The 17,593-nt window shown below is 35.3% G+C and overlaps 1 protein-coding gene across 1 annotated transcript in view; it reads right to left on the reverse strand.

Moving 5' to 3' along the window:
• Window positions 1-9,267: 9,267 nt before the first annotated feature.
• LOC124369291 (protein FAM136A-like) overlaps window positions 9,268-17,593 on the reverse strand; it is a 29,160-nt gene continuing 20,834 nt past the window's right edge. The window contains exon 4 of the mRNA XM_046827223.1: window positions 9,268-9,950. Coding sequence (XP_046683179.1) covers window positions 9,810-9,950 — 141 coding nt within the window. The 3' untranslated portion in view covers window positions 9,268-9,809. The remainder of the gene's footprint in view (window positions 9,951-17,593) is intronic.

The raw sequence follows: 17,593 nt of genomic DNA on the forward strand, positions 1-17,593 counted from the left end.
TTTTTATCCTGAAGCCAGGTAAATTTTCCATTGATGTTGCAAAGGCTTATACACCCATAAGCCTAACATCCTTCTTCCTCAAGATCATGGAGAAGGTTCTGAAGAGGCATTTAAGGGACAGAGTTCTCATCAATTGTCTCTTACATTCAAACCAACATGCTTATCAAAAGGTATATCTTGTGAAACAGCCCTATATTGTTTGGTTGGCAAGATTGAGCAAGCTATTGCACAAAAAGAAATAGCTTTAGCAGTATTCCTGGATATAGAAGAAGCTTTTGATAACACGATACTCACTCAATAGTGTCTAAGCTTACATCCAGGGGTACTGAGAAAACTGCTGTTAGATGAACATGCTTAGTAGCAGAGAAGCACAGGCATCTATCTCTGTGTGGAGTCACAAGAGAGGTCAAAACGCAGTGAGGATTTCCACAAGGTGGTGTACTGTCACTAAGCCTGTGGAACATAGTTGTGTTCTTAGTCTGGACTCTGAATGAATGAGGCATGTATGCTCAGAGCTATGCAGATGATGTTGTCATACTCTTTAGGGTAAGCATATGGTCACAAGCTTGAAATGATGCAGAGAGCACTGTCTACTGTGGAGTGATGGTATGACGAAGAAGGACTAGGAGTGAATCTTTCGAAGACCATCATGATACCATTTACAAATAGGAGGAAGCTGGAAATTACACAGCCAGTCCTATGTGGGGGCCAGATACAGGTAAGCAGGGAGTTCAAGTATCTAGGAGTCAAACTGGATGACAAACTCACCTGGAACAGTCAACTGGAATACATAATCAGCCGATGTCATTCTTCATTGATGGTGGTGAGACGTGCGGTAAGATGCACATTGGGGCTTAGGCTCAACATGTCATATTGGTTATACACCAGAGTCATAAGACCGATGATGGTGTATGGCTCATTAATATGGTGGCCAAAGGTTCAACAGGTGACTGCTGCAAAAAATCTGTCAAAGATACAGTGGTTGGCGTGCTTGGGGACAATGGGCGCCATGAAAGGCACACCAACTGCTGCCATGGAAGTAGTGCTAAACATCACAAACCTTGACATATTTGTCTTAGGAGAGGCTAGGATGGTTGCCTACAAAATGCAGTGCAATGGAAACAGGCATCATCACCATGATAGCAAGCACTCCAAGATCTTTGACATTCTCAAACTGGACATTCTAGAGATGATATCTGATAGAATGTCAAATGTTATGGACTGGGAAAAACCATTTCAAGTCAACATTGTTGAAAGAGAGGTATAGTCAAATGGAGAGCCTGCCTACACGAAGAAGGCTCTAACCTGGTATACGGACGGGTCGAAGACTCTGAAGGGTACTGGGGCAGGTGTTTGGGGAGTCAGACCTAGAGCTAGCTTTAGCTTTAGCTTTAGCCTAGGCAAACTGGCTAGCAGTCTTTCAGGCTGAAGTCACAGCCCTTGCAGAATGCACGAGAATTAGTGTGGAAACAGGTTACAAAGGCAAAACCATCTACATTAACTCGGATAGCAGGACTGCTCTGCAGGCCTTAGCCAACCATGGTTGTATCTCGAAGACAGTATGAGAATGCCATGAGGTCATGAAATTACTGGCGAAAACCAATAAAGTTATTCTAACAGAGGTACCTGGGCATAGAGGAGTCACATGTAATGAAGGGGCAGACAGTTGCGCTAACTTAGAAGAAGCCAATTAATTGTCCTCTTATTGGTCCTGAACTTGTGTGGGGTTTGCTATAACTTAGCACGAAGATCGGTTGCGAAATGGATGTTTTACAAATACCGACAACATTGGTGGATAACTAAGGGGAACATACAAGCAAAGCGGTTGCTCAATTGACCATCAAAGAACATTGCAGCAGATGGCCTTAGAATGAGTAGAACGGAGGTCCGTAAGAAAACTGGTTTTATTACAGGTGGATATTCAAAAGCCACCTGAACAGAATAGGTATTCCAGTTCAGGAAACCCTGTGCAGAAAATGTGGCGAGGCTGATGAAACAGCTGAGCATTTCATATTTGAATGTCCGGCATTACAGAGCAAACGCTCCAGGTCCCTAGGTTTTCTTAGGCATACTAAAGAGAGATTGGAACAGGCAATAATTGTTCACAAGATCTCATGGTTTTTTAAAGGCCTGGGATTTGACATAGTTTAAACCTGGAAGAAAGTGCACAATAAGCCGGATGGCTGAGAGGCAATTAATTACCAGGCCCAGAAAATCTGGCCCTCTGTTATAAAACAACTCTTCATCATTATACATCTAAGACTTAAATCCAATTAAAGTATTTCTCCAAAAAACAAATTGCAGTGTTAGTGTGACACTGGAGTACCTGTCAAAAATGTCATATAGTGTTTACATTTTTTAGCAGAGCTAAAATAAACACGTGAATTATCAGAGTCAAACCAACAAATAAAAAGTAAGAGAAATCAAAAGTACAAATAACATTTGGGTTCAACAAAATTATCTAAGGCATATAAGAAATATAAATAGATAAAGTAAATACTTAAGTATTCTTTGACAGAGTAATATGCCCAGTTTATGAGATTGCATTTTAAACATTTTTGAAGTGTTTGAATGGAACATTTTTTTTAAGATTCTGCAATTTATTGCAGTTTTAATGCATAATAATACATTCCCTGCTTATAAAGTTTTAAAATATGAACAGGATAGTGTAGTATCTGATTCCTTGTATTGTAAGGGTGAAATACTTGATTTTTATAGAACTGTTCACTATTAGATTTGTAAAAACTTAAAACTTCAATAATGTACAGAGATGGGAGGGTCAAAATGTTCTTATGAAAATAGTATACATGATTATCAGAATCAGAACTTAAACATAATTATTATAAAGCGTTTTTGCAATTTGTACACATTTTTTTAGTTTAATGAATTTCCCCAAAATTCCACCCCATATCTCAGGTGGGAGAAAAAATATGCATAGTAGACAGACTTAATAGTATCAAGGTTTGTTACAGAGCTAATTGTTCTCTAAGTCAAACAAGCTGTATTTAGTTTCTTTATCAGCTCCTCTACACGTTTGTTCAATTTAAGGTGACTGCCTACAACTACTACTTTATATTGAAGAGTGAATAACCTCAATATAAAAAATTTACTTCTGGAAAATGATTTAAAAAAGGCATGAACTTTTTTCTTGTTGAGCGTCAGAACGTTAACGTTAAACCAGTTACTTGCTTCACATATGGTTTGCAAGGCATTTTCAAGTTCAGCCAAATTATCTTCTTTTACTGTTATAGGGTAATAGGATAATAAGGTAAAGGACAACAGGCTAGGCTGTGTGGAAAGTAATTAATGTTAATTAAAAACAGCAAAGGGCCTGATTCCCCAACCCTTGTATAATAGTTTTCAAAGTTGAAATGTGTGTTTCCATTAATTCATCTTTGTATGTGACTCTGTTTCCTATCAAACAAATAAGAGCTTAGCCAGTCATAGACCTTTCCACGTAATCAATAATAATGAAGTTTTAGTAAGAGCAAATTATATTTCATGCAATCAATTACTTTTGTTAGGTTGCATAAAATTGAAGCAGTTTGATGCTTTTTATCAATGAAATTTAAGACAGTCCAATAAATTGTAAATCACAGTTACCGCTGAAGATTTTTTAATTGAATTTTACACAAATTTTATATTTTTGTAGATGTTTAAAAATACAAATTTTTATTACTTTTCAAAGCTTTTTGATAAAACAGGTAAAATCGATATTGGTCTATAGTTGGACATGTCTTTCTTTTCACCCTTTTTAAAGAGTGTTTTCACTATAGAAAGTTTTAATTCTTCCAGAAAAATCCCTATCTGAAAAGATATATTCATTACACCTACCAATGGAGCATAAATCTCAAAGACAGACTACTTAATAACAGAGGTTGGGATGTTATCCTACCCAACCGAGTGTCTATTTTTAAGGCTTATTATAACTCTATGAACTTCCTCTAGGTCAGTTGGGAACAAAAAAATTGTTAGACATGTCTTTCCGTTTTTCTCCAAACATTTTGCAGAGGTTAAATCATGTTTTTAAATTTACTGCAGCAACTACAAAAAATGTGTTGAAAGAGTTTTTTTTTTAACAGTCTTAGATTTATTTCTCGCACACAAAATGTACCTGTCGTTTGCCATCCTCTTAGCAATAGTGATTACCAATTTTAATAACTTACAACATATTTTATAGTGAGTGGGAAGCTCAGGACAGTCGACTGCTCTCTGGGTTTCAAATAATGAGACAAACAAAACCTGAGAAAGTTGTAAGTCATAAAAAAAATCAAGCATACAAACACAGGGGGTCTAAGGTGACTGGAGCAACCAATAATTATGATACTGCACTGAATGCTATATCAGTAAAATAACACGATACACATACATATATGTAATCCACCAGCAATGGTGAAAGATTGAGCAGAAACTGACTGACTCCGTGATAGGCTTCTAAACACATCAACACATCTGGCCGAGAAGACAGCCTGATTACTCACAGTACCCAGCACACATCTCTCCTAACCAAGAACACAAAAGGAAACTTCTACAGTGTTTTTCTTTCAAGTTGCAACCGCTAGAAAACATAAAACTCTACAAAACACAATGTCTGTCAACTCTAAAATAAAAATTGAATGTGAACAAGTCACCACCAATAAATGCAAAAATAAGACTAGCAGATGAAAAATATGAAGATTTCTTTTTTAAAACACATAGAGTTCTATAAAAACCTTTTGAGAATAGATAATACCTATGTCAGGACCAACCCCGCCACTAGGCGACAATACTTCTGCAACTGCACCCTTGACTCAAGAGCTCTCTACACAACAGATTCACTCTTTTCCAAGACCCAAAGTCAGAAACTACTGCAAGCTGATGTGCAACAACCTAATCATTGTTTTTTATTACACAGCAACAAGACAAACAGCAAAAATAAAAATACAATAATAAGCAAAGGAAAAAGACACTCTTCAAAAATTATTATCCTCCACCAAAACATAAGGAACCTAGAGAACAAAAGAGAGCAACTTAACCACTTAATACATGACACCTCTCCAAACATATTAGTACTAACAGAACATGGTCTAAAGCAGAATGAATTGTTGAATACAATAATTCCTGGATACAAGCTAGTCACAAATTTCTGCAGAACACAACATAAATAATGGAGGAGTAGTTATTTTCACAAAAGATGACACAGTGATTGAGGCAGAATCTATGAGTGTGGGGAGATCTTAGTGAGGAACTTACATGTGATAAATAGCAGTAGCAGCCCTTAAACATCAGTAAAACCAACATTACTATAATTGGAGTGTACAGACCCCCACAAGCAAATTTAGAAGATGCAACTCAGAATTTTGTCACACAAGTTTTAGAGCAAACTGAACCACATAAAAGTAGCGTTGTTCTGGTAGGTGACATAAACATTGATTGTTTAAAGGTACACAAATCCAAAAACAGATTTGAAGAGACTCTAGCAGCTTATAACTTTAACAGACTAAACCTTCCGCCAACTAGAATTACTTATCACACTCAGCTTCCTCCGATTGATTGTGTTTGTACAAACTTCCCCATAGAGAGCCTCAAAGTGCACATACTTGATACAGGTCTATCAGATCCACAAAGGACAACTTTGTGTGCTAGATATTACCACCGAGCAACCAAGACAGACATCCCAAATCAGAAGACAAATAAATGTTAATACACTTAACCACCTTAAACTTGGCCTTGCACAACAAATGTGGACCGAAGTCTACTCAACGATATCAGCCCGATGAAGCTATAACAATCTTCTAAATACTATGACTATGGAAATAAATGCTGCATGTCCACTAAAGAAACTTAGGCAGAGAAAAAGCAAAACCTATGTTAACTACAATGACATAGAAATTACCCAACTAAAGCAGGACTATCTTCAGTTGCTTCGTATGTATGAATTGACAGGGCTAGAGAGAAACAGATCGGCCCAGATGGCTAGTAAAAAGAAGCAATATGACCTAAGACTGAGGAAATTAAGGCAAGAAGAGTGCAGCAAACCATATACAGCAGTCCAGCAATAAATCCAAAGCAGCTTGGGAGATAGTGAAACTCTGAGAGGGCTACAAAAAGAGGGGAGAAGAACAATCCACTCATCAAATTAATTACTGAAGGGAAAACCATAGAAAAAACCTGAAGACATTGTAGAAGAACTCAACACCTATTTCGCAAACATCGTCAGAGGACACATTAAGAGCAGCTAGCAACCTAAATCAACTATCTACTAGAGTCACAACACCTAGGCCTAGGCTAACACAGACAAAGCTTATTCTAACAGACACAACTGTGAGGGAAGTTGAAGAAAATCATCTCCTCCCTGAAGAATAAAACCTCCAGTGGTCTAGATGAAATCTCTGCTAAGCTAGTAAAACACTGTGCTGAAACAATCATTGCTCCTCTTGTTGATGTTATCAACAAATCCTTCAAAAGCGGCATTTTCCCCTCGGCTCTCAAAGTATCAAAAGTGTACCCAAAACTGAAGAAAGGAATCTCAACCAACCTCAGTAACTATCGCCCCATTTCAATAATTCCCACCTTTTCCAAAATCTTTGAGAAAATCGTCCTGAAGAGACTCATAGACCATTTAAACACAACTTGACCCTTCCTCACTAACTGCCAACATGGTTTTTTAAAGGGTAGATCTACAGCCACAGCCTTAACAGACCTAGTAGAATTTATTATTGGATCACATTGACAAAGGAAAATACACCACTGCTGTTCTCCTTGACTACTCAAAAGCGTTCGACTGCCCTTAGCCATGATATCATTCTTGATAAGTTAGAGGCACTAGGGGTCCAGGAAACTGCTAAACACTGGTTTTGAAAGCTATTTCAGAGGACGGAGTCAACTGGTAGAGCTCAGTTACATGGAAAATGGTGTTACTCGAACAGTAAAATCAAAGTTACGTTCGATTGAAAGAGGAGTACCACAAGGATCGGTGCTTGGGCCTGTACTTTTTATACTTTTGACAAATGACTTCCCTGATTACATCAAGGACTACAGTTCGGTGGTGATGTATGCAGATGACACAACCCTTTTACTGAAAGGAGACACACCAGAGGACATCAGCATCAGTGCATACATTGCCCTAAACATGACATACGACTACTGCCTTACAAATAACTTGGTAGCAAAACCCTTCTAAAACAAAACAGATCAATTTCAGCAGAAGAGGTGGAACAAATCCCGGCCCTTCCTGATATTGACCTTGCAGACCAAACTGACCTTTTGGTCCTCACTCTAGACTCAAATTTGACATGGGGCCCACATGTTGACATCCTGTGCAAGAAACTCAACTCTGCTCTCTATGTAATAAGAAGAATTAAATGCAATCAGCAACATAGAAGCAGCAAAGATGGCATACTTTGCTTTATTTGAGACATACTTGAGGTATGGTAATAGTAGTATGGGGTGGCACATCAACTACCAACTTAAAATCGTATACTCACCATCCAGAAGTCAGCTATAAGATCCCATAGCAAACCTAAAAGCAACGAGACAGTTGCCGAGAAGAATTTAAAAACCTCAAAATTAAAACAGTAATCTCAATTTACATACAGGCAGTCATACTCCATGTTGATAAAATTAGGACTCCCCAAAAGAAACAAGATTACATTTTCATGACACTAGACATTCATCAAAGAATCCCCGTTGCGAGACATAGGACAGCTCTTTATGAAAGAAAACCATCATTCATCGGGCTAAAACTCTACAACCATCTCCCTGCTGACTTCAAGCTACTGACAGGCGAAGCGCTGAAACACAGATTGAGCTCCTGTTGACAGATAATCCAGTTCTACTCAATCGGAAGAGTTTTCTTGACAAGACCAAAGACAGTGGACTTAACTTAAGAACATGATAACATTGTATATTCATCCAATATTGAATTGTCTAAACCTCAACATACTTGACACCATTCTCCCCCCCCACTGTACTTGATGTTCAGGAAAATAAAGCATTATTCTATTCTATTCTATTCTATTCTACTCTAACTCAATATGGTCACTTCCCATGGCAGTCCTGTAGGTCATCTGAAACAAAAATCGGAGGACAGGATGGCGATGGTTGAAAAGGGGCTAAAAGAAGTGAATATTTTATTATGTACAACTTTCTCAGTCATTATCCTTGACTGGTGAGTTCATCCCCACATATTTACTCAATTATTTTAATTTTTGTGCATGCTTAACTTTTTCCTAAATTTTTTGACACCTGGGGATAGGATAGATTTCAATCCTGGAAGTAGTGTTCTATTTTTGTAACATATAATGATTGCAAATGTCCAAAATCCTACTATCCTTCCAAATCATCCATCGTCAATAACAAACTTTAAACAAAGAAATCAAATATACTTGAACAAATCTATGCTTGTATATATGTGTTAGACCTTTTAAATGACAACAACTTTTTTCCATACTCGTATTTTATGTAAATTTACTATTCATTAAAAAGTTATCCTTTTTTATGTAAAAAATAAAAATTTAAAATATGAATACCAATTTTAGGGTTGAATATTCAATTCTATGTTATTTATGTAATGATAAACTATTATTCATGCAATCACTCACTGAAATCAATCCCGAAATATCACTTCCATAAAAATAAAAGAATAAAAATTGTGCAATAAATGTAAAGATGTCCACAGCAGTGATTTTAGCTACCATTTAGCACTAGATCTATTACCAGAAACTAAAATAAAGGCTACCAACCCCGATATTATGAGAGGTTTGACTTTTCCTTTCAACATGAATTTGACCAAAATCAGATCTTTAATCCTTCAAAAGGTACTTTAATATGAAAGTATGTAAAAGTCCTAATGTGGTTGGTGTTGACACTTTGACGACAGCCTAATGCACCACGCATAAGTATATGTAAAACTTATAGAATTAAATAACAGTCTAGTTATTAATGGAAGTTTGACACTTTGACGACAGCCTAATGCACCACGCATAAGTATATGTAAAACTTATAGAATTAAATAACAGTCTAGTTATTAATGGAAGTTTGACACTTTGACGACAGCCTAATGCACCACGCATAAGTATATGTAAAACTTATAGAATTAAATAACAGTCTAGTTATTAATGGAAGTTTGACACTTTGACGACAGCCTAATGCACCACGCATAAGTATATGTAAAACTTATAGAATTAAATAACAGTCTAGTTATTAATGGAAGTTTATTATGGTCACACTAATATTCCTTAAATGCTTTCTAAATTATGGAACAGAGGATCGAAATATGAGACGAAATTTATAAGTGTAACAAATTTATTTCTCAATTACAAACAACAACATAAGTCTCTGGCACAAGGGTGTAACGCATATTTTACCATTATAAATAACAAATATTGTATAATTGTATCTCTTCACTTTTTGTATAAAGAAATTAAATATGACTTTGAGGCGAAGCTAGGACTACTATGACTATTATGAGTCCTCTATTCCACTTAATCTCAAGATAATTAACTAACATATACAGACATAACTATAACAAACTCAATTATTAATACAAGCTTGAGTCTCGTTACACAGTGAGGTAGATTTATTTAGTTGTTATTAATAACGCTTTATTAATTATATGAGTTAAGTAGTGTGTAACATACTCATTTTCCATTTTAAAAACAGTGATTGAGCTTATGATCTATTTATGATATAACAAATTTATTTCTCTGTTATAAAAACCGGATGGCGCAACAAACTTATTCTTTAATTACAAACAATATTATGCTATCACAGTCAAATATAAACCACCCATTGTGACAAAGACTGTAACGACTAGTACGAAGGAAACATTATCCTGGCTTGACTTTATTTTTACCCATTTTTTGACTGAGAACTTCTTGAACATTTTTAGCAAATTGAGGAAGAAGTTGCACATGCTTATCAATGCAAGTACGGGCACAATCCTCAAACATTTTGCTTGCTGCTTCTACCTAAAATATTACATAAACAGGTTAGGAAATGTTTAAATAACAGCATATCATATATTAAGATTTTCACAATTTTGTTGTTTTATCATATTTGTACTTAATACAGGAACGTATGTATACCTGATTGTATTCAATAAATAAGTAATGGCTCAGATATTTTCTCAGTTACTTATTAGTTATTTTATTTAAATGAGTAAATGGATTAAAAATACAGTTGTTTATACCATGTGTGCTTCTGAACGAATGAATCGATATCGTTTAGTGGTGAAATTCTGTTAGCTGCCATAATATCCATACATGGTGAGGCAGACCACCCATCCGTCATGTATAACAGCTGAACCGAGAAACCTACATTCTTTGTTTTACCGAACAACCCCATTATTTGAGCCCAAAGAATTCGGGAAAATAATTTACTAGTATATTGCACTTTTAGTTCATGGTACCTCTTACGGAACAGGAAGTATTAGACAGATGATATGAGAACACAATGGCGTATTAAATGCAACAAAACGTTATCAAAATTACTACTTTTAGCACCATCTCTCAACCATCCAATATAAAGCCAAACTTTAAATATGAGACCTTTAAAATAAGGTATGGCTCGAGCTACCTTTACATTTGAAAATTTTAAAAAAATGACCCATACCCCCAAAAGTGATATTTTGGGTGTTAAAAATTATTTTCAAATTCTTTGGAGTCGAAATATGAGGGTTTTAGTTATAAAACGAAGAAGGTAGGTTTCTTGAGTCAGCCGCTATACATCACGAACTGGTTGTCTGCCACACTCTGTATAACAACAATCTATCTCTAACTTTGATCTATATGGCTATTTAAGCTAAACCGATTTCATACATGATTATACATTGTTAATGAGTACTACAGTGTTATCAATGGAAATTATCTGTGTCTAATGTCTTATCTTATCTGTGAAGATAACACACTTCAAACTTGCCAGCTAGGCTGGGACTACAAATCTTTTACTAAAGAAATATATCCATGCAAATTAGTTTATAATATTTAATAGCTCTCCCAGGAATTTCTGATTAGCCCCTCTAGAATATTATTCTGTTATTTCGTAGGCACTAAGTTGAGGGATGTTTTATGATTGTCACCATCAGCATGGGGCAGCACCACAGACCACACTCATGACCGGAAGCATGAGTATCAGACCATTTCGGAACTAGAAATACTTTCTAATCTTGTACAACAACAAAAAAGACTGTTTTAGTTTACATTACTACTTAAATAGTTAAAGATTTGGGAGCAGTTAATGGTTAACTTGCCTACTTTCAGTTGTTATAAGTCATTAGATATTTACCCCAAAAAGCGTCCTCAATATTAAGACAATTTGTAATTGCTATTACAGTTACCTCTATATAATACATGACAAATTTCAATAACTTAGGTATTAATTACTAAAAGAACTAAACTAAAAGAAGGTGAAACTTTTGAAGATTTCTTTATAAAAAACATAAAAAACTGTAATGAAACTCTCCTAAAAGCCTCCATAAATAACCAAAGTAACCCTGTTAGAAAATCCTTTCCAAATGAATCTGTTGTATCTAACTCCTGTAATCAAGACCATGCTTTTTAGATGGGTTACAGCCCAGGAAATCACGTCAAAAAATCAGGGGATAGAGCAGAATTTTCTTAAACTCGGCTCTAAAAAACTCGAAAGTAATATTTCAAAAATAACTATACTCCACCAAAATATTAGAGGTTTGACCTGGAGGACAAGCTAAACAAGCAATAGAAATAATATATAACATACTGACTACAGCACGATCTGAAACCCGACCAATTATTTTAGTAGGTGATGTAAATTTTGACAGGTTATCTCCAAATACAGATACTATTTTATTTGACAAAGAACTATCTACTTATGGAATCAAAAGACTACCACTCCCTGCAACCAGAATAACTAACAAATCCCAGACATCCATTGACTGTATCTGCACGAACATACCAGATAATAAAATAGACTGGTCCATCATCAATTCTGGGCTATCCAATCACACTGGTCAATTATGTACCATAGACTTTGCATTAAACAACAACAAGACACAAGTAACCCTGACAAGAAGAAATTTTAACAAAACTAATCTTGACTGCTTTAAAACAGAACTAGACACAGTAAACTGGGGCAGTGTGCATAATGCCAAAGATGCTGAAGATCTTTCAACTTAATTCTAAGAAGAGCACTAGATTATTCATGTCCAAACAAGCCAACAAGGTCAAGACCAAAATCAAAATTAAAGGCTTTCTATGACAATGATGCAATGCAACTCAAAAATGGCTACTTAACATCTCTTAATGTTTATGAAATTACAGGCAGTAGTAAAGACACAGAGATAATGGTTGCCAAAAAAAGGCATATGATCTAAAATTAAGAACTCTTAAGCATGAAAACAGAGCCAAACACATCACCAAGTCGGATAATAAGTCAAAGGCAGTATGGGAAATTATAAACTCAGAAAAGCAAAATAAACAGATGGATAATTGCCTAATGCACATAGAAATACACAATAAAATCGAAGAAGACCCTTTAAAAATTGCAACCACCTAAATAAATTCTTTTCTAAAATCGCAGAAACAACGCTAGACGAAAACCGTAAACAGCTCCAAAACCTAACCTTTCCCTCTGAGCACAGAATACAAAATTTTAACCATCCTCATATGGAATTCACGCCAACAAACCAAGAGGAAGTTCTAAAAACCATACAGTCCCTAAAGTCAAAATTATCCTGTGAAGTAGATGAAATCCCATCAAAGGCTGTCAAACACTGTGCAAAAAAATTAGCAGGCCCACTTGTAAGCATAATTAACAAATCCTTTAGCCTTGGCCAATTTCCTTCTGCACTGAAACTAGCCCTTTCAATAATGCTTAAGCATCTGGAACAACACAATCTCATTACCAGAAACCAACATGGATTCCTAAAAGGACTATTACCATCACAGCAATAAATAGCCTAGTCGAATTTGTGACTGACCAACTTGAGAATCACAAACACGTCTCAGCAATTCTGTTGGACTATAGTAAGGCTTTCGATTGCCTAGGGCATAAACTTATCCTTCAGAAACTGTCACAACTGGGAATTAAAGGAAAGGCTGGAGATTGGGTAGAAAGCTACCTTGAAGGGCGTAGGCAGATGGTTGACGTCAAAAAATCAATTAAATGGGAGAGTTCAAATTTATACAGGTAAATCTGAACCACTAAAAATAGTACGAGGAGTACCTCAGTACTTTGTACTGTTTACAAATGAATTCCCACAGCTGTTTACAACTGAGAATGTGGAACCTGTACTCTATGCAGATGACACAACCCTGATTTGTAGCAATGACTCAGCTCAAGAACTGTACTCAAACATTTTAAAATCAAAAAATAAAGCACTTAAATACTGCCTGAATAATGACTTAGCTATAAACCCACTAAAAACAACACAAATAAATTTCAGTAGAAGACGAGACAACTGTCCAGAGATTCCTGACATTTCAGTTAAAAATCACACAAAATTATTGGGAATTACTATTGACTCTAACCTATCTTGGACGAATCACACTGACATCTTAACAAAAAAACTCAGTACTGGAATATTTTCAGTACGTCGGATGAAATGGATAGGTGGCATAGACATAGCAAAGACAGCCTACTATGTGTTGGTTGAATTGCACATTAGGTATGGCCTAACAGCTTGGGGTGGGACATCTGAGGCAAATCTCACTAGAGTTCTTGTTCTACAGAAAAAGTCGATTAGGGCGCTTGCAGACCTTAACCCAAAAGACAGTTGCAGAGAGGCTTACAAGTCACTTGGAATTTTAACTGTTGTCGCTCTTTACATCCACGCAGTAATCATTTACACAGAAGAAGCAAACTTTCCAAGAGGCAGGCATTTTCACTCGTACAGAACCCGAAGAGTTACTGACTATCATCTACCTACTCATCATACGACTCAATACACTAAGAAACCCTCCTACATGGGACGTAAACTGTTCAACATGCTGCCACCAACACTGAAAGACCTAGAAGGGACAGAACTGAAGACTCAACTAAAAAAATGGCTTATTGAGAGACCTGTCTACTCCATTAAAGAATACCTGGACCTGGTCAACACATTGTAAAGCAAGAAACTGAAGCTATTTAGTGATGTATGTTATTAACTTATTTATTTTGTTGACGCTAATACAGATCTTGATGATATGTAAATAAAGATGATTGACTATTGACTATAATTGATGAACTGATAAGCTAATTTTATTTTGAGCAACATGCTGAGTGACATCCTCACATATTTTGTGGATCAGACTCAGCTCAGTATGCTTATCTTCATCTCAACAATTAGTATCCAGAATTCTATATTCAGTCAAAATAAACAATAAATATTTCTTAGCTTCAAAACACAGGGTGAAAGGTTGACTGACATCTTGACATAAAAACTACAAATCTTAAACACACAAAAATCATTTATTCTTCAAAAGGTTTTAATTTAAAATCCTGTATGTAGTTCTTTCCAATATAACAAACCATACTTACCTATATTTATAAACAATCAATTACCAAAATTGTACTCACAACTTATATAAAAAGGTACTTAATAAAAGGCAGTATTTCAAGTAATGTCTAACTCAACTCCAATATATAATTTCGATTAACTCTGTGTAGAACACAAATTATGAAATTGGTGAAATTGAGTAGTGATCCTACTTTAAAACCAAAGTACAAATGAAAGACAATGTTCAGGGCTAGTACATATCAGCATTTTAGCATTCCTACTCTACATGGTATACACTTTATGCAGTTTTAATAAAGATAGTGTACTTTGGAAATTTGAGATTTTGGAATTTTTCCAATACCTTTCAATGTACGACATGGTTCTCTGCGAAATTTAAAGTATTTATATCTAAGTACTCGGGAAATAAAGATCAATTTTATGATCAATCTGGACACAAATAGTCGGGAGCCAGAAGCCTCTTTGCACTTTATAATCACACAAAAGGGTTTTTCTTTAAATGTATTGAATTTTTTCTAATAGACAAATCAATTGTCAGCCACACTAGTTTTGGTGAAGGTCAAAATAGGAAGGTATCACTGTAAGGGTCTGTATACGGTTATCCGATGCTGATTTAATATTTAAATACATGTCTGATGGTTGGTTTTGAGTGCGTCAAGCTAAGAAAATATGATCTGAGAAAATAGTAATAATTTCATATTTTAACCCTATTGATACTTTCCCATTAGGCTGGTGATGGTCTCCATATTATTTGATTAAAAAACAACCCCTGATTTTTTTAAGAGTTACTAATTGATACATTTTTATATCAAGCGGCTTAATACATCAGATAAATTATATATGTTACAATAAGTAGATAAATTTATAAATGTTACATTACAATTAATAGCTTTTAAAAGATATTGAGGAAGAAAAGGAACTTGTTTTTCTAACAAGATAGCGCTCCAACTCATTACAGTAACCAGGTGCATGCCCGGCTCTTGACACTAGCTTTCCAGGAGGGTGAATAGATAGAACTGGTCCAATCTCTTAGTCACCACGAGGTCTGGACTTAACCCCACTTAACTTTTTCTTTTTGTGCCACATAAAAAATGTTGTGCACCTGAAAATATCTGTGACTACTATCACTGACTGGAAAGAATCAGATACAGGAAAAGGTGATAGAGAAAGGATCATATAGGTATCATGTATCAATAATCATTTACAAGAAAGGTATAGTCTATAACACTTGCTATGTTGGTGAATCTGCCAAATACCTGTTAGAGAGGGGAAAACAAGACACATACACATTAACATATTCACAACGACGTGTACCCCACCAGGTACACATGATCTTTCAGAACTACACGTTTAACATTTTAAAAAATGATTATGGTTTTTTGCCATTATTATTGAAAGTTCTATGGCATATAAAAAGTCTGGAAATTAGCCGTCGCTGTGAACGTGTTAAAATAAAAACTAAAGATAAAACAACACAGTACATTACTTATTATTTGGAGTGAGCAAAAGAACTCTTAATTATTTTCAGTTATTTATAGTGAAACTTATATTTATACTACATAACTTAATACATCAAATAAGTTAGATAAATTTATAAACATTAAATTACAACAGGTATTAATTTAACATCATTTAAAGATACTATCACATTTATTATTTTGTCCCTGATCATTCCAGGATTTGGTTTGTCTGAAAAAAGGAAATGTCCAGTGTATTTAATTGCTGCCTCCAATGCATTCTTTATTTTCTGTTTGCAGGTGTTCAGACCAAAGACAATTTAACCTAAATAATATAGGTCCAAATATGATTTATTTATGAAATAACTGTATACATTTAAATGTATACACTTATTATGTTATTTGCTATGGTTCTTAGATTCAGTAACTATTAATTAAGCTCAGATTTGAGTGGCAGCTAAAAATATTTTATAGTACTCTTTAGAAAGAAAATGTATAAAGATTTTGATTTAATACTCTTTGATTTAAAAAGAAGTAGCACAATAATATAAAAATCAGTAGTAATCTTTTAATATGCTTATTAAATGTTTCTTTCACAAAATTCCATAAATATTAAAAACACAATTTTTGCATGAAGTGAATCAATAGAAACATTAAGTCAGACAACACATCTAACCAGAGCCCTGCGCTAAACCCCCTTCTAGAACCCGGGCCCCAGGACTCTGACTCCCCGTTCCCCACCCTCTCCCCAGCTCCTGCTTCAGTTAATTTTTTTGAAAGAAATTAACCATGCCTTGGATGAGTTACAGAATGTTACAGCTGGTGGCTATCTAATGTTTTTGATTCATTGGCTATCTCAAGTAATAAAAATTGAAAACTTATCACAGCCCTCATTATATTCAGTTGTTATCTAGACTTGGATGAGAAGGCACTCTTATCTTAAGTGCATCTGTTTATCTGATAGCCTGCTATGACCTGCTCTATGACAACACCAGTGATGTTTCAAATTATATATGTTGAACTTTTCTTCTTATAAATCCAAACCTTATTTCTTCAAATAATTAATTAATAATGTCCAGCAAGTATGGAAAGTATGATGATCAGTTGATGAGCAGTTATGATGACAGGTTGGAATGTGAGAACAAGTGATTGTAAGACGAAACTTGCGCATGCAGCTGCATAACATGGAATAATAACACGTGCAGTGTGCAAACATCAATATATTGAGAATCCCACTCATAGTCTCTCCTGCTTGGCTAAACAGGACTTGGCTGGCGGCTACAAATGTGGAGCTTGGATGCTGAGGAGGTTGCTGCTGCTTTTCTCCAACCCAGCAGGCAGAATGTATCTCAACAACCACCTGACAGCAAATAACAAGAAGCTCCTGGGAAAGGCAAGGAGGTTGTTTAGAGGGGAAGCTGCAGTAAGCTGTCTTCTACAAAAGCAAACTGCTGGTCTAACTATAGGGCGATGAAAATGTCATCAGTTTTCGAAACATAAGAATCATTTTCTCTCTCACATTAGATTGCAATTTTGCAGGATATCTCATTTTGCATTAATAAAAATTATGTAATGCTCTTATAATTAATCGCTTTATAACTTTTTTGTATAATAACTGACAATAATATCAAAGAATCTAAAAGGCATTTGAATGTGACAAATTCAATTGCATTAAACCCAA

The sequence above is a fragment of the Homalodisca vitripennis genome, chromosome X, assembly GCF_021130785.1.
Source record: "Homalodisca vitripennis isolate AUS2020 chromosome X, UT_GWSS_2.1, whole genome shotgun sequence".
NCBI lineage: Eukaryota > Metazoa > Arthropoda > Insecta > Hemiptera > Cicadellidae > Homalodisca > Homalodisca vitripennis.